At 37.7% G+C, this 18306-nt stretch overlaps 1 protein-coding gene across 5 annotated transcripts; it reads left to right on the top strand.

Annotated features, from left to right (window-relative positions):
• Positions 1-6651: 6651 nt before the first annotated feature.
• trpc4b (transient receptor potential cation channel, subfamily C, member 4b) lies at positions 6652-17726 on the top strand. 5 transcript variants are annotated; one of them, XM_050074383.1, is made up of 11 exons: positions 6652-6921; positions 7344-7743; positions 9276-9794; positions 13883-14219; positions 14497-14636; positions 14906-15213; positions 15324-15519; positions 15619-15813; positions 16003-16020; positions 16179-16268; positions 16351-17726. In XM_050074383.1, exons 2-11 carry the CDS (start codon positions 7366-7368, stop codon positions 16894-16896), a joined length of 2727 nt encoding a protein of 908 aa, XP_049930340.1. In that variant the 5' UTR covers positions 6652-6921; positions 7344-7365; the 3' UTR covers positions 16897-17726. The 5 variants fall into 5 exon arrangements, with proteins under 5 accessions (XP_049930340.1, XP_049930325.1, XP_049930334.1 ...); XM_050074368.1 differs by having other exon boundaries at positions 16003-16044; XM_050074377.1 differs by having other exon boundaries at positions 7341-7743; positions 16003-16044.
• The last annotated feature ends 580 nt before the right edge of the window (positions 17727-18306 follow it).

Below are 18306 nucleotides of genomic sequence, written 5' to 3'. Positions count from 1 at the left end.
ATATGTATCATTTTGTCATATGGATTATTGTTAATGTATTATGTCATAATCATCATCCCGGAAGAGGGATCCCTCCTCAGTTGCTCTTCCTGAGGTTTCTACCATTTTTTCCCCCTTTATTTTTTTTTTTTTTTTTGGGGGGGGGGGGGGGGGGGCGGGTTCCTTATCAGCTGTGAGGGTCCAAAGGACAGAGGGATGTCATATGCTGTAAAGCCCTCTGAGGCAAATTGTGATTAGTGATATTGGGCTTTTTAAATTAAATTAAATTAAAATTTAAATGGTTGTTAACCTTTATTTTAACTCAGAAACACATTGAGGTAGAGACCTCATTTATAATATAGCCAAGTGAAAAACAAATAAACAAATAGGGTATTCACTGGTACCAAGAACACAAGTAAGAAACTGAGTTGAAAATGGCCATAAAAGTAAATAAATAAAGCTAGTAAAATGAATAAAAAACTAAAATAATGGGGCGTCGGTGGCTTAGTGGTAGAGCAGGCGCCCCATGTACAAGGCTGTTGCCGCAGCGGCCGAGGTTCAACCCCAGCCTGTGGCCCTTTGCTGCATGTCACTCCCTCTCTATCTCCCCCTTTCACGCTTGTCTGTCCTATCAAATAAAGGCTAAAAAATGCCCCAAAAAAATATCTTACAAAAAAAACTAAAATAATAACTTTATCTCAGTGGACAGAATTATCAATTATCCAAGTGATATCTTACATTATATAAATATGCCACAATTAATATTAAACTGTGGGGCTGTAGAAGGGTTCTTCAGTTTTTATTATTTATTATATGCAGATTAAAGACATAAACCCCAAGTGCTACCACAAGAAAGTGAGAGTCATTGCGTACTTAAGAATAGTGAAAGCAGTAATCAACATGCCAGGAACTGGGTCAGAGGAGTCTTTGGCAATAGCAAACATCATTAACAAACATGTGGCCCAGATTCTCAAACCCTCACTGAACATAAACCTTTGTAGGAAGTTTATGTGCTTCTCAAACAGTCTCCCTGTTATTCACTCAGCGGGAACCTTCTTAGGAAATGTTTTGCCTCTCAGGAGAAACCAAGTATGGAGCTGCCACTAAAGAGCAGATGAGACAGACAGTAATAATATATGTTTTTTAAATGTTATTGGTAGACTGGTGGCCTTAGAAATCTGTGCAGCAGATGAGGCTCATCAGCATTTTGGCAGGGAAGGAAATCTCTCTCTGCCCTCTAGTGGCAAGTGAGTTCAATAGTTCATTGAGTGAATTAGATTTTGACTCTATACATTCACATATAATTAAAGAGTATGACTTCTCAATAATAATAAAAAATAGCAGCTGTGTGTTTCTCACAACTGATAATAACATACTACACCTGTTTTACATCTGCATTTCAGAATATTACTGATGCAAACATCAGAAACATTAATAGCTTAATTTATCGTTGTCCTTTAGAGCAAGTTAAAGTAATGAAATAACTGTTGATCAGTTTGAGGGTGATAATACGTTTCAGTCCTGAGTTCTGAAATTTGGAGTTGGATAGCGTTCTGTTTTGATTTGTTTCAGGGATTGTGGCTTTAAAATGGTTGGACTGCAGATTTACCAACAGAGCCTGCTCTCTCAGTCTTTGACATTATAAGGCTAAACACAAATAGCGCTTTGCCACCATACCTGTATTTGTGGCATTACATATTGTCTGGGTAAGGAAGAGGAAATATATTGCAGCATAGGTCACACTCTGCAGTCTGGTGTCAACTAAACAACAAAAAGGTATCAAAAATAAAAATACAGTGAGCTGATTATATGAGTGTGACCTTAACTTAAATTGACAGGATAGTGTTATGGCATGCAATTCAACCAGGAAACTTTTATATTTAAAAAAAAACAACAACAAAAAAACAGAGCATTTGAAACATGACCACATCACGGCCCTTTCTTATCAAATGGAATAAATAGAAAAGACACTGAATGCTCCTCAGGGCAAAGAACTGTACAGCAGCTGCCTCGACTGTGCTCTGCAATACTGAGAAGAAACTGGACAAAAAGGAAGGATATGGCATCTGCTCATATCATAACAGATCTTTTTAAATGTCACTCATGAACCTATTGATCATTTTGATCTTCATTGCACAGTAGAATGAGAATTTCAGCCTGAATCATTATTGGTTGAATTAATGAGTTTACTAATATAAATCATTTTTACACAATTTTTTTTTTTACGTTTTTCTTATGTTTCCATGAGGAATATTTTGTTCTGAAGTCTCATTACTACTCATTAAATTCATTTCTCAAGAAAGAAAAAACACACAAAACACTAATTCGATTTTTATCAATTTTCAGTGGACGAGACTGCCTATACTCCATATTCAGTTAAGCAACTTATCTTACTTCTGTTCTTGTTCCAAAGAAAATGACAGGGTCAGTGTTGCTATACATATTCTGTTGGCCACAATGCTTACTCAGTTAAATAAAACTATGTTAAATAAATAAATGGAATAAATAATGTAAATTACCTCAGCAGACAGAAAAACATAATATGTTCTGAGTAGCCTATTAAGCTGTCCAAAACTGCTTGTAATTGACATAAAAAATAAATGTGCTAACTTAAAGTAGACCCATTTGAAACTGACCCACACTTGCAAGACCTCAGAAGCACAGAAGCAGGAAGCTGTTATCTATTATTGATGTCAAGATGTTTACAAAGTCTTGTTTGTGGTGCAACTGCAACATGATCTTTTCTCTTCAGAAGTCCATTTCTGTGGAGTATGGGTGTATTCACTGTGGCCATAAAGGTTTTACTGACTTTTTCTTTCTTTTATTTTTCTGTTTTATGTTACTTTAAACTCAGTCTTGAAAGAACTCTATGTGATCACTTTGTGGGAATCCACAAGTCTGAACTGCCTTAAGTAAGAAACAGAAAGTCTTGGATTGAAAGACTCCCTTATCTTAAGTCAGACTGAAAAACAGGAAAAGAGATTTCATCACACTGAAGTGTGCAATAAGCTGCATGGAATCTAACACTAGTCCTCATTTTGTCAATAAAGTACTTCAAAATTCTAACATCTTTTCCTTGATGTCACTTTTGGTCTATAGTTTAAACATGCAAAGTTGTGACAACCCTTTTGAGACAGGTTTACCTCCATAGTCAGTTCTTGCAGGAGCATGTAGGGTAGTCAGATCATTAAGGAAATTCAGCTTACCTGGTTTGACTGCCTTCAATACTACTTAAACTGGTGGCAGTCAATCCCTCATCCCCCCGGGTTTGGTTTGTTTATATTGAGTTTGCTTGCCACTTCAGACAACATCATCACATTTTCCACTCGGCCAGTGCTGAATAGAACATATTTTCACTTTAGACAATTTTCAAATTAAATCTGACATCTTATCTCCTTTTGTTCTTCCTCAGATGAAGTTGTGCCAAAAGTACGCTTTTAACTAATCTACAAAATTTAATGAGTTTCGTTTTAAAGTGATATTGTGCAAAGCATGTTGGGCCAATTAGAGCCATTTGGTCCAGCTGTGTAAAACCATCATAACTCTTGACCAGCTTTTAATGTTTAAAGAGGTTTTGCAATACATACATAGTATGTCCAATTCAATATTGTGTTCATAACATATTATCGCATGGCACTGCTAGATAATGGTGCTGGCTTAATTGTATTGATAAATGCACCAACCAGATTGCCTTGCAGTTGTCTCATGATGATTGTGGTGTGATAATAGCTGCAGTGATGATAATAATGGCCGCAAGTGCTGTAAATGAGAGATTCTGTCAATTCAGAGGGAAGAGAGTGTATCTTATCATACAGTGCATCCTTTCAGACTCATACAATACAGTATCTGCCAAAAGCACCCACATTTCTCCTGAGCCCAACACATACTAATTGAAATGACTATGAAAAAAAGGAAGAAATAGTGAATGTGAACTCATGATACATAAAGCATGATGCACTTTGTGAAGCGCATTAATACAACAGTGTCTTCTTACAGTGATGGCAACTGATGAAAATTAGCTGTTACCTGCACAACACAATTCACAATGTGCAAATGCTTGAAACAAACAAACTAAAAGCATCATAAATATAAGGTCTCAGCAGGATTTCAATATCAAAACAAAATGTATCAAACATAATCAGTTTTGACATTTTATTATCTTATTAACGTAAGGTGTCTTTTGTTCTGTTTGCCTCTGGATTTGGAAGAAAGAAAGAGATGCCTTGGAAAGAGGTTTCTTAGCAACTGTGTATGCTCACACTAGCCAGCTAAAGACTGATGTTAAACATTTTACAGCACATTTTACATAACTGCATTCCTTACTACAGTAATTAAACTTTAAGAGGTCAATGGGAAAACATATTGGGAGATATGAAAAATAAATAAAGTTATTGCACATCTTTCAGGCTCTGTGGCAGGCAGTGTTTTTCAGGGCTAGTGTCTCATCCAAATCAGTTTTAATGGCCAAGTATGCACATAGAAGGAATTTGACTCCATTTTTTTTTTTTTTTTACTCCATTTTGTTGCTTTCAATGTATAAACACAGAAAAGGACATACAACAAAAGCAACAACAACAATGCTGAGCAAGGTAAACTTAAACATTTGACTAATTTGTACAGATATGAATATTTATACATTTTATGAAACACTCTTTAACTCTTGTGAACATTTCATCACAAACAGTCTTTGCAATTAAAATATAAGATGGAGAAAGGTTGGACACAGAGCAGTTAGTCTGGGGATGTTGGATTTCCAAAAGACCCTTAGTCTACAAAGTGGAAAAGTGGTGATTGTGGGAATGCAAATTTTGGACATGCATGTTTCAGTCTCAGTAAATCATATTGTAATGACAGCCAATAGGGCCACTGTGTGTTTTCATATCCTCATCATCTACTACATGTGTATATCTTCCTTGTGGTTTCCAACAAACAGCACATGATAAATTTTCAACACTGTACAAGTTCCCTTATAAAATAATTAAGCTACTACAATAGTAATGCATGCCTGCATTGTATCTTTAACTAACTATTAATCTTTTTGGTGTAAAGTCTCTCTGCTACTGGCATGTTTGTATCGGACGGATGGAGGCAAATGCATAATTTTTAAATACTGAGGGGGACATGTCCCTCCCGAAATCTAGACATATGCATATGCAGGCTGCATAGTCCAGGGTGCTTAACCAAACTTAAACACTGTTTTCATTCTCTTGGCATCCCCAGTCTATTAGAGAACTAATAGCCTACCATATTGTCTAATAGAGGCCGGGGCCTTTATTTATGTCAGCTAGAGAGTACCAAGTCTTATTTGAAACAGGCAGAGGCCAGTCTTTATTTCTATTCCCCTCAGTTTGATACGTGTATTTACTCATAATCTTCACTGTTTTCTGATCTGCTCCTTTTTTCACTGTGAAATTTATGTTACTGCATTTTGCTGTTATTACAAGCTCTGACCAGATGCACTTGCTATAGCAGGTCTACAATATTTTCGTGTTTTATGTTTTATATTCATAAAGTCATCCTAATACCAGATACCAGAAGCCTCTAGCGGGTGTTTGGTAGAGCTGTTGAGCTTCATTATGTAAAACACACGTCGCTTCCTTCCTCCAGTCGATTCACGCAATTGAGGAAAGTTAATGTTCACATATCCTTTATTCAAATGTTCTTCTTTTCAGGTAGGAGTCCCTGATACTACTGTAATGTTTATGTGTCAGGTAAGTACTTGTGAAGGAGACATTTGTAGCCTATTCCAGTCAGTGTTTTTTCATAACACAAGGCAGTTACTTTCATGATGACATGACTGTGGTAGCCAGCCTTCAATACCGCAAACCACAACTCCATCATGGGGACAACATTATTCCTGTACAGCTCATGTAAAATATGACAACAGGATGGGGTCTAATCACCAAAAACTCCTAATATTTCCTCAACTTTCCAACTCTGCACTAGGCCAACCTTTTATCAGTTAATAAATGTGTTACATCTTGTTACCCTGTGCAACCTCAAACTTAGCCTATCTAGAAAAAATTTGCTCTGTGACTTTTAAAGTTGGAAAACAAACATTTTTGGAAATGCCACAATAAATATGTCACATAATGCATAAATCTCATTAACAATTTTCAGAATATGTTGATTCAATGCATGTATCTCCATATGTTCTGAATATTCTGTCAGTGTTGTTTTGTCCACTATAGTATGAAATCGTACATTATTTATCAATCTATATGAAAGAGACAAGAGTTTAAGGTGCTTGGGTTGAATAAATGTTGATCAGTTCCAGTGGCATCATGATTTTAATCTATCAAAAAATGATGAATACATGCATAAATATCACTGCAATTTCAGTAACCCCTCAGTCCATACATTTTGCTTTAATTAGCCAGCAAAAACTTAAAAAGATAAAAATAAACAAACAATGATATGGGAATTTCTTTACTGTCACATGTGTTACTAACAAAACGCCCAGTTGTTTTTGGAAAGAAAAAAAAAAAAACTACTTCAGCATGACTATCCGGAAAATGTAATGGCATTATACTTTACTATGAAAATGAACAGCGGGCAGCTGTTTTTCTTTATGAGAAACACTTGTTCTAGTGTAAAACAGCAATCCAAAGTGTAAAGGGGCGGTGATGGCTGAAGATGCGTTTTCTGCCGATCAGTTTTGAGCGCGCAGTTTGTGCGAGAGGATACAAGAGCCAACTTGTGCTCCCACCTCATCCGACGCGTGTATTATGCAGAGACACATGTAGGGCAGTAGTGTTTCCGTAATGCCCCTCCAAGCAAGAGAGCGAAAGGGGTGGGCAGGGGATTGCATGACATGCCAATAAGTTACGGTGTCTCCAGTGGAGGATCCGACCGCTCAAGTTGACAGCTGCACCCTCTGGTTCTCGGTCGAGTGGGTCTTGAGTGGGTCTTGAGTAAATGAAAACTCGAAAGCAACAGGAGGTAGGTAAAGTTCCAGTGTTTCTTCTGTGCATGATCATTTTGGGCGTCAAAATACTGTATGGGATTAAGCACTTTTCTTACAAACTGTTGAAATGGTTTTCTTTCTTAGACAACATGTATTTTAACCATGTTTCAGATTATGTTGACTGTTGTGGATTTGCACAGACAGTGTGTGCAAAAAAAACTCTGACTCTTTTTTTGGCCAAACACCTTATGTCCTAAAAATACCATTATAAACTAATTCTGAACTACAATACGTTATTCCTCCATTCGATATTTAAAATTATATTGCATTGTCAGTGTGTGTCTTCATGGATAGCTTTGATGGTCATATTTTTCCACCTTCTGAAACATCAAAGCTAACACTGAAAATTGATCTCCTATCTTCCCCTGTTTTTTTATTTCTCATCCATTCTAAGTAGAGTATGTGATGCTGGAGCAGCAATGTCACAGCTGTATTACAAGAAAACTGAAAACTCCTCATACAGGGACCGCATCGCTCTGCGGATCGTGCGAGCTGAGTCTGAGCTCTCGGCCCTGGAAAAGGCCTACCTGGGGGCTGTTGAGAAGGGGGACTATGCCAGTGTGAAACAAGCCCTAGAGGAGGCTGAGATCTACTTCAGGATCAACATCAACTGCATCGACCCCCTGGGCCGCACAGCTCTGCTCATTGCCATTGAAAATGAGAACCTTGAGATCATTGAGCTGCTGCTCAGCTACAATGTATATGTGGGAGATGCCCTGCTCCATGCCATCCGCAAAGAAGTGGTGGGTGCTGTGGAGCTGCTTCTCAACCACAAGAAGCCACGTGGGGAAAAACAGGTAATGTTGATCCATGATAACATCTCACATACAGTTTAAATTCCCACAGGCGTAAAGTCTTATAGACATATTGCTAACCTTTCTTGCCAATGTAATTTCTTGTACAGCCTTGCATTCACAAAACTTCCTCTGCCCACACAATTACATCTCATACAATTACTGTTCTGTATACTCAAATTTGTATTTGTTACTAACCCGTGTCCAGAGTTTCCAGGAACCTCTGATGAGGTAATGACATCACTGAACATGGTTAAATTATGGCAGAGGAATCATGGTGCCTCACTGTCAGCTACTCACTCCAGTTAGGCTTATGAAGTGGTTTCCATTATGTGATATTTTCTTCAGTCTGTGTGCATTGCAAATGCTTACATGTCCACGCCTGCACAGAAAAAGGAGTCAGTGGGCAAAAATACAGTATCTGATATGGTTAATCTGCATCGAGGAGAAATTTTTTTAACTGTCCAGTTTGGCAACAACTGAAATGTTGTGGCAGATTTGTAAGATTGCTAATGTCAGTTAATATTAGGTTGTTTCTTTCATCTTACATGAATCAATTAACCCTTTAGAGCAAAATATACAGAGTAGAGTATAGTATATTACCCAGCTGTTAAGTTTATCTGTATTATTTACTTCTGGCAGCGTTGTCAAATGATCTCTGCTACCAGCTGGTCATATATGTTCATGTGATTCTGATAGCGTCCTTGGGATACACTTGCAACCTTTCCAGACTCCACCCCGCTCTCCTGCACTAGATTACAGCGCTCCACAACTCTGTAGATCAAAACCATTTTGGAAAATACATTCTGAGATTGTGGTAACATGCCTGCCTTTCATTAACACCCGTACTAGCTGAACAGCAAATTTTTAAGTTGCTAGAATGGTACATTGAAACCACTTTGGTCAATATTGTGTCAGATTGATTAAAATGGCTTTGGCAGTGAGATGTTTTCAGTCATTTTATTCTTTGGTCTAAAACTGATGAAGATACAGAAAATATGTAATTACTTGCTTTCCTCTGTTCTTAGTTTCAGACCGAGCTGTGTCTATTTTAAGAATCCAACTCTAATTTTCCTGCTTGAAAGTTGCAGCACTGATACTCTTTGATGTGCTGCTTTGGGTCTTTTTGCCACAGCTTTTACAACAAAAAGTAATTCTCCACTGTTTGGTTTGCGTTCAACTTCTTGACATCTTTGTAAATATGTTTTTCGACGCTGCTGGGTCTCGCTGTAATAGATTTGGTGTATTCTGTGAAGAGAAGGAAAAAGAAAAAAGGCTGTAGTTGCTTCCAACCAGCAAGATGTTTTGAGGCCAGCTGAACCACAAGCCATTAGCTGTGTGCTTGCTGTTAGACAAGATGTTCAGAGACATGAGACAGATGAAATTAGACCCATTCAAACCAGCTGTTTCAGATCCTGTGATGGGGTTTAAAAAACTTTTTCTTTTATGAACTATCTGATAAAATAGTATACTGTAAAATGATTCTTTTTCATGTCATGTTTCTTTGTTTTGTCCCCCTTTGGCCTCCTGAAAAGGTCCCACCAATTCTACTGGACAAACAGTTTTCAGACTTTACCCCAGACATCACTCCAATCATCCTTGCGGCCCACACCAACAACTATGAGATCATCAAACTGTTTGTTCAGAGAGGTGTTTCCATACCTCAGCCACATGCTGTGCGCTGCAACTGCTTGGAGTGTGTGTCCAGTTCAGACGTGGATGGTCTACGTCACTCACGCTCTCGTATAAACATCTACAAGGCCCTTTCCAGCCCATCTCTCATCGCCCTCTCCAGCGAGGATCCTTTCCTCACGGCTTTTCAACTCAGCTGGGAGCTGAAGGAGCTTAGCACAGTGGAGAACGAGTTTAAATCAGAGTATGAGGAGTTGTCCCATATGTGTAAACAATTTGCCAAGGACCTCTTGGATCAGACCCGAAGCTCTAGAGAGCTGGAAATAATCCTTAACTATCGTGATGACATTAACCCTCTGATAGATGAGAACACTAATGACCTGGCCCGCCTGAAGCTGGCTATCAAATACTGCCAAAAAGAGGTAAGCTCTTTGTTGATTATGATGTCCTCTTTATCACAGGATTGCTGTTGCCTACAGCAGTACAATAACAATTGTCTTGGTAACACTGGCACACATACAGACATACTGCAAACTGCCAGGCTTTAAAATATTGACACTTGTGGAACAAGTAAAACAAAGATTACATTCTTTGAACAACATGGACTGGATAACAAGGACAGTGCCAAGATGAGTTGTTAATGGCCTGAGATGGGTGGAGATGTCCTTTGGGAGTTTGGAACAACACATAATTGCCAGGCTGGCTCTTAGAAATGCATTACAGTAGCACTCTCAGACAGTCCCATGACAATTAGATAATTGGGGATAATGATGGAATAAGTGATGCCCATTTCCCCGAAATACATACTCATAATATTTTAATTAGGGAGGGAACCTTTTACTGTCCTTTAACATCTTTTGAGTATTTATCCCCTAGATGCAATGCCAACTTTCTGTCATTTGTTGTGAAATTGAGCCACTAAAATGTAAACATTTTGATTGCACTGACACAGGAACAGAATAAGATGTGTCAAAAGTATTTTATGTTGCTAAAGCACATTACTTATAAAGTTTATAATGGATTATATCTGTAAATGTACATATTTTACATGGATATTTGCTTAACACAGCAACAGGTGACAACAACGGGGCTGGTAAACAATGATTTCTATTCATAGAGGCAGGTCAGATAATGTGGAATTATTTCCTTTTACTACATTTACACAAGTTAAAAAAAAAACAGGTCGGGATTGTTCTGTTTGTTTCGTCGAGCTTATGGGTCATGTTTGTACATAGCAGTTGTGTAGAATTTGTAGAATTAAAGGCTCATAAAATCTGTGCATAATCTTTTACATATAAATTTGATTTTGTCCTTCAGCATTTAAGAGTCTTTGCATGCAGTGTTTTGGCTTTTCATATTTATTTTTTAATTAGACAGTTAGCAATGTCAGGAAGGAAGATCAGTGTGACTGTTAACAGCTCGATGTGCCACTATTGGTCTGTGGCAAAAGGTTTTACAGCTGAACTTAGAGGGCTTAGTGGCTATTTGTTTTGGACAAGTTTTATTTGGTCGATTTCAGACTACATTTTACATTAATCATCTACTACCTACATGACTACTTCTACTACAAATAACAATAACCATAATGAAAAGAATAATACTTATAATAATGATAATGGTAATGATGACAGATTTATCTGCAGTGTGACTGGACTTTCCTTAGACCTGAATGCCTGAAGACTCAACTTCACTTGAGCTGTGGAAACAGAGATGCTTTCAGCTTTGAACCAGTGAAATCCTGGAGCAACTTTATCTTGTGTTATTAAGTATTTGGCCAATGCAATTCAGAGTGAGGCTAAATAAAGATAAACCAGTTAACCTGGTAAAACAAAGAGCTTAATGTTTTTTCTCCATTTGTTGTTAATACCTTCATTCTTTGTGATTACATCTAAGTCCTGCTTAAGAACATGTTAGCTATACAAGCTAAATATTTTAATTGTTCAATGAGCCAGGGCCACTTCAAACAATGTTTTACTCTGACCCCCATCTTTAAGAGCAGGTGGTAAAAAAATCCTTTTTGTGTCATTTTCTGGACCTTTTGTTTTACAGATGTATCATCAGAATGCATTGAAGAGATTTGTTCTGAGCCATTTTAAAAGATACAATTAAGAAAAAACAATAAGTTAAAACCATAGCATTTCTGCTGTGTCACTGTAATGGCTTGTATTTAGAGAACTCAAAACTTGTTTGCTTATGAAAACTTTGTTGTGACCGACTGTAGACTTGAGGTGGACTTATCTGGAATGATAAGTCTTGGACTTGTCCTCAAAGAGGTTAACAATTTAGACTGCATCCACACCACATAAGGGACTGCAGGGTTGTTTGGCAATGTGGGGAGTGTCACTTAAAATGGCCCATTTGTGTGAGTGTGGAGGGTGGAGTCTGACTATAGAAGGCAAGCCATCTTAGCAACTGAGCATTTGACTTTTTTTCAACACCCCTTGCAATCCCACCGCCACAGGCTTGCCACACTACCTACATTCAAATGAACAGGAGTACCGTCGTTTTCGCTGCAACGCCTGATTTTGTGTGAATGCCGCCTTAGGTTGACTTCAGGTTTTTTCTGTAGGTTACATCATTTTTAAATACACAAACAAACAGACGTCTGAGCGAGTTTCATTTTCATTTTAAGATTGGATATTGAGGAAGTTGACTATCCCTTGGATCAGATTGGAAGATAAGTGTCATCATTTTTGGCCATCAGTATGCATGTGAGGAAACATAAACTGAATGTTGCTATCTACCAAAAATGACAGAATAACATAAGTATTTTCTGTGGAACCGATTCTGATCATGTTCAAGTAAACTGATTAATTATTATAATTTGAATTAATAGTCATTATATGGTATGTCATCAATAAGAATGTGCCTCAGGACAAAATTCATATTTCTATTTGAGGGGAAGGGTGGTGTGACATGTGGATGGGGTGATTTTCACCTTCCAAAAATGTCCTCAGACAAACTCTGGTACTGCCAGATGCCACTTTTTGCCTCCAGTCATGCTATAGCAAGTCAACAACAAGGACAGATAGGAAACATTAAACTCATCAGATTCTGCATTGATAGATGACCTCATCACCCACAATTTAATGCTATAGTACCATAATGGGGATCCATTTGGCTGTAACTTTGTTAAGATGAAATTAACTTCAATCACTGTCTGCAGATGTCGAGCAGATGTTTCTATCAAATCTTACAGTTCATCTCTTCTTAACAGAGCATTAGAGAACACTTCGAAAATGTTTGCCCACTTAAAACTTTTGTCTTTCATGCTTACAAGATAAAAATCTGTCATTAATTTTGTGTCTCACGAACCATGTGTAGTGTTTTACAACTCTTGTGATTGGATGTTAAATAACTTGTGCTAAAATAATGTAAAAAGCATAAGCAATTGCTTTGCTGCACATTATTTCATGAGTACCTTGACTTTTAAGTATGGCCTTTGCCTCTTTCTCTCCAATGAAGTGAAGAATGTTGAAGCATGTGTTTTACATCCCCAAATGTTGCCTTTGTAGCAGAAGGTGGCTTTGTAGTTTTCGTCATTTTAATGTCATACATGGGAGAGTTTGAGACTTCTGGAAAAAACAATTTATGTTACATCTGTGTAACGAGGTGTTTTTGGATCAGACATTTCCCAAATGTCTGCTGGTGCTACCTGTACAATTTAACAGTGTATGCTAGGCAAATGATATGTGCAGACACATGGTGTATCTGGGGAGAGCTGTTGTTTCTGATTAGCAACTGAAAATCTTTTTACACATGTTGGTTCAATGTCCTCACTTGGAGGGGTTCCTGATGGATAGTTTTAGAGACTTCAGGAAGATTCCACATATTGGGTTGTTAAACAAAAAACTGTGGGAGCTGTGCATGTCCTGTTGAGCCTCATGTAAGGGACAGACAAGCTTGCTATTTTGAGGAAGAATTGAATGGTTAAGTGGCAGCATTACTGTGTCTTGTCAAAATATTAAGGGATAACCACTCCTGCTTAACATACTTGTGGACTAGACACCACAGCATAATAATTAATAAAGATTTATCCAATGGAGTAAGATTTTTTTTTTTTTTTTGCAGAGACCAAAAACAACAGAAGAAGTTGCATATTTGTTGTTCTAAAGAAAGTTTTTTTTGCATGTATTTCAGGAATCATGCTTTTTTACACAAAAACAAAGATGTAAATGCCAGTGCTATTTCTAGCCAAGATAATCATATACAGTAATTAAAGTTTTACAAGCCGAAATGCAGCAATGGTGTGATACTATGTAACGCAAACATGACACTGAAGTTTTGAATACAACCTTTATGGTCCTGAGATAATGTTTTTGTCTGGTTTTGTGTATAATTTTGTTTTTCAGTGCTGTTTAGAGGTTGTGGATGGAGGTGGTTTAAGCTTAATGGCCTGTGCTCTGATTTGTTCATCAATTTCTAAATGGATTTCTAAGACATGCAGGTAAATAAAGCAAAAGTTTAATTTTAGTTAACATGTCTTTCTTTGTCTGTCCCTTTCTCTCAGTTTGTTGCTCAGCCCAACTGTCAGCAGCTGCTGGCGTCTCGGTGGTATGATGAGTTCCCAGGCTGGAGGAGGCGTCACTGGGCAGGAAAACTCATCACATGTATCTTCATTGGTCTCCTCTTCCCACTGTTATCCATCTTCTACCTGATCTCTCCAAAGAGCCGCTATGGTTTATTCATCCGTAAGCCCTTCATCAAGTTCATCTGTCACACTGCTTCCTACCTGACCTTCCTCTTCCTGCTCCTCTTGGCCTCACAGCATATAGCCACCACAACTGCGAACTATCAAGGCCCAGCTCCCACCACTGTGGAATGGATGATCCTGCCCTGGGTGCTTGGTAAAAACAAACACACACACACACACACACACACACACACACACACACACACACTAACAGACAGCTGTTTATCCTCATGTTATCATCCACTTTTGTACATTTGTACACAAACTGTAGTAACATACATTTGGAAAACGTCAAACTAAGGAGTGTGATTGTGCAGTATATGCTACTGGACTATCTGCACAGTGGTTGTTTATCACATTGTGTTCCTGTGGATACTTGAGTGACAAATTACAGTGACCAATGACCTTTGTTGTTTTTTCATCCCTCCAAGGCTTTATATGGACTGAGATCAAACAGATGTGGGACAGTGGTTTTGAAGACTACATAGATGACTGGTGGAACTTAATGGACTTCATTATGAACTCATTGTATCTTGCAACCATTTCTCTGAAGATTGTTGCCTATGCAAAGGTACTGCACATCTTACAGTGCAAAGTCATTCTAATCTCAACACAGTATTTTTAAAACTGGTATATTAACCTCACCTTTTAACTTTGTTACAGTCTCAATCATGATTAATCTAAAGTTGAATAAATTTAAATGGTATTAATAAATGTTTTTTCTTGAATTTTGCTGTAGAGGAGTCACCTTGTGCGCTAGAAAATAAGAAACTTTGCAGCATCTATTTTGGTGCAGTCTATTTATTCATTTTATTCATTACAGTATTGTATTCATTACAGTACAGTGGGCAGAAACCCAGAGACAGCTGGGAAATGTGGCATCCAACTTTGGTTGCAGAGGCACTGTTTGCCATCGCCAACATCTTCAGCTCCTTACGCCTCATCTGCCTTTTCACTGCCAACTCCCATCTGGGCCCCTTACAAATCTCACTGGGACGCATGCTCTTGGACATCCTCAAGTTTCTCTTTATCTATTGTTTAGTGTTATTAGCCTTTGCCAATGGCCTCAACCAGCTCTACTTTTATTATGAAACAAAGGAGGACTGCAAGGGTATTCGCTGCAGTGTGCAAAACAACGCCTTCTCAACGCAAGTTGGAGTTCTTAAATAAATTGTTTCTGACAAATCTGCATTCTTAATAATTAATGTGTTTGTTTTTAACCAGCGCATAGTGTGATTTATGGTTGTTTGTTTTTCAGGCTGTTCGAGACACTGCAATCATTATTTTGGTCTGTATTTGGCCTGATTTCCCTCTATGTGACCAATGTGAAACCAAAACATGAATTCACTGAGTTTGTGGGCACTACCATGTTTGGCACATACAATGTCATCTCCCTGGTAGTGCTTCTGAATATGCTCATTGCGATGATGAACAACTCCTACCAGCACATTGCTGTGAGTACCGTAGCTTACCTATTTTACAGTTTTACCACACTCATTTGTATTTGTATTCATTTGTAAATGGTTTTGAAAAAATGTTGTTTGTCTTTTCAGGATCATGCAGATATTGAATGGAAATTTGCAAGAACAAAATTATGGATGAGCTATTTTGAAGAAGGAGGAACTTTGCCATCTCCATTCAATATAATACCCAGTCCAAAGTCAGTTTATTATCTATTCGGATGGATAAAAACACATTTACTGATGAGAACAAACATAAAAAAGCTTGAAACCTTTGAAACCTTGGGGGTAAGGAGCTTCCAGAGATTCACTTTTATCAGTATTGCCACAGCTTACATTTTCTCTTCAGAAATGTATTAGTCAATAAGTTAATGATCGTCATGACCTCCTACTGAGAAGTAAAGTAAGAGCATTTCACCCTACCATTGTAAAAACAAATAACATGTTGCTCAATGGAATTTTTTGTCTTTTATTTAGAGACGTGCAGCCGAAAATGTAAGATTAAACCATGAGTATCAGGTTTGCAGCTTCGTTTTCTGTAATACACTGTGAAATTTTGATGTATTGTTTTTGGGTTGTCATTGATATTTTGATAAAACTTTATGTAAAATGAATGTGTAGTTTTACCTTAAAAAATAATTTGTATTTTATAGGAGGTTTTGAGGAACCTTGTGAAGCGGTATGTGGCCGCAATGATCAGAGATGCCAAGACAGAGGAAGGGCTGACAGAGGAGAATTTCAAGGTAATATGCAGTCAGTTACTCTTTTTTTCATTGCTGTGTTTTCCCTGCTGTTGTTTAATCTCTAGTTCTCAACAACTGATAGGAGTTAAAGCAGGATATCTCCAGCTTCCGCTATGAAGTCCTGGGAATGATGAGGGGTAAACCTCAAGGTGGGGTCACAGGTAACGTGGCAAGCTCCACCTTGGCTTATCCTGGAAACTCGTTCAGATATTTTCCCAAATTCCCAACTGATGATCCTCAACAGAAGCTGAATGTGTTTGATATGCCCACCCCCACCCTGCAGAGTGGAGCTGCCACCACTAGCTCTGTGGGCTCTAACAGACAAGCCAATAGCTCATTTGTTGCGTCCTGCAGAGAAGAGACTCAGAATGAGCTTTCCAACAATGTCTCAGATGTTGGGTCCCTTCAGAGACAGAACAGACCCCCCCTTCAGAAATGTGATGAAACATTTTCGCTGTCAAAGGAAGACACATTGGGAACTGGTGGACAAAACCAAGAACAACAAAAGACTAAGAAAGTAATCGTGGAAGTCTTACAGAAAATGGAGGAGGACATTCAGAAGACTGAACATTCTTGCAAAGAACACATTAAGAAAGTGCAAAATGGGCCAAAAAAATATAAAAATTGATTGTGATTGCAAGTGAAAGATGTTAATCATGTTTTAAAACATTTGTGGATTGAATTTAATTCAGAATCAATTCAGAGTCAGAATCAAAATAACAAAATTCTCTCACAGTAAAAACTTACACTATACATAAAGTTTAAATAATCTTGTATTCTGTAATATAACGAAAGGTATAATAATGTCATGTTATCTCACATTATATTACATGCATTGACCTATGATTGATAGAAGATATACAACAATACTGAGTGGGAACTGACCTCAGTAAGTGCTAACTTGATGCTCAGGGAAATGTGAAACAAGTTAGTCATGCATATTTTACCTTGAGCATTTAATTCCAAAGAGCCCTGACACCCTGCTGCCTATGCTATCCGCTTCCACCCTGAACTGTCCTCTTACTGTGATATGCAAAAGTATCCAAAATATCTGTCTGAAAAAATATATTACTTCTCATATGCTGACAGTATATCCAGTCATTTTTGCTGAATACAAATCAAGAAAATTAACACAGAGTAAAAACAAGTTTAGTTGTTGGACAAATTATCCCACTGATTAGCAGGCAATGTAGTAGCTAGCCAATTCAAAGATATGGGTCAGCTTCTGTGTCACTGCCATTGCCTCCCTGACCGTTATAGTATGAGAGGAAATGCTGTACTCACAATTGTGTTGTTGGAGCAGAGGATGCACACCATGTAATCCAGTTGAGATTTGTTGCACTTATTACTTACTATTATTACTAAACTAGCTACATCATATACTATACCTTGCTTACTGTGCAATTTTATTGCTTGTACTGTAATGCAAAGAAATTGTTCTGAAATTAAATAAAAGAGTTTGCTGAATCAAAAAGCAGTGTTTCAGATTTGAGTTAATTACAACACACCGTTTTACTCACCTTTCAGCTTGTTTTCTGTGTTAAAAAACATGCAGACTGCATTTAATTAGCATTAAGACAGAGAGTAGATGGCACAATGATAGAGAAGAAAACTACTAAAACTTGTTGAGTTGGCCCTTCTTTTGGTTTGCTTTACTGATTAAATCTTCTCTCTCATCTTGTTTACTGCAGAAAAGAATCAAGTAAATAGTTTGTTACCTTCACTCTGGCTGTATATAGAGAGGTCCCTCCGACATAGTGCACAAGACATACAGTTTACATGGGCATACTCCTTCAGAGAGATTTGTCTCTTGTGCGTTTTGTCCTGTAACAGGAGCATTATGCTCAAGGTTTTGTTGCACTGTTTATTGTAGAATAAATGCTTGTTCGGTATAATCATGTCCTCCCTATCCAATCAGTAAGAGCACTACTAATGATCCAGTAATATAATAACATAATCCTGAATGGGGCTATTCCACATGTTGATGTTGATTTAATAAGCTTCTAAGTTAAATAAGGAGCTTAACCACTGTTAAACT

This window comes from Epinephelus moara, chromosome 2, assembly GCF_006386435.1.
Source record: "Epinephelus moara isolate mb chromosome 2, YSFRI_EMoa_1.0, whole genome shotgun sequence".
In the NCBI taxonomy this organism is placed as follows: Eukaryota; Metazoa; Chordata; class Actinopteri; order Perciformes; family Serranidae; genus Epinephelus; species Epinephelus moara.
This window is presented reverse-complemented; position numbering and strand designations above follow the sequence as displayed.

Excerpts from the sequence above, each read along its gene's own strand:
- trpc4b (XM_050074368.1), top strand. The coding sequence starts at position 7,366 with ATGTCACAGCTGTATTACAAGAAAACTGAAAACTCCTCATACAGGGAC. Across the intron at positions 9,795-13,882 it reads TCAAATACTGCCAAAAAGAG|TTTGTTGCTCAGCCCAACTG; the intron begins GTAAGCTCTTTG and ends CCTTTCTCTCAG. Across the intron at positions 16,045-16,178 it reads GATTAAACCATGAGTATCAG|GAGGTTTTGAGGAACCTTGT; the intron begins GTTTGCAGCTTC and ends TGTATTTTATAG.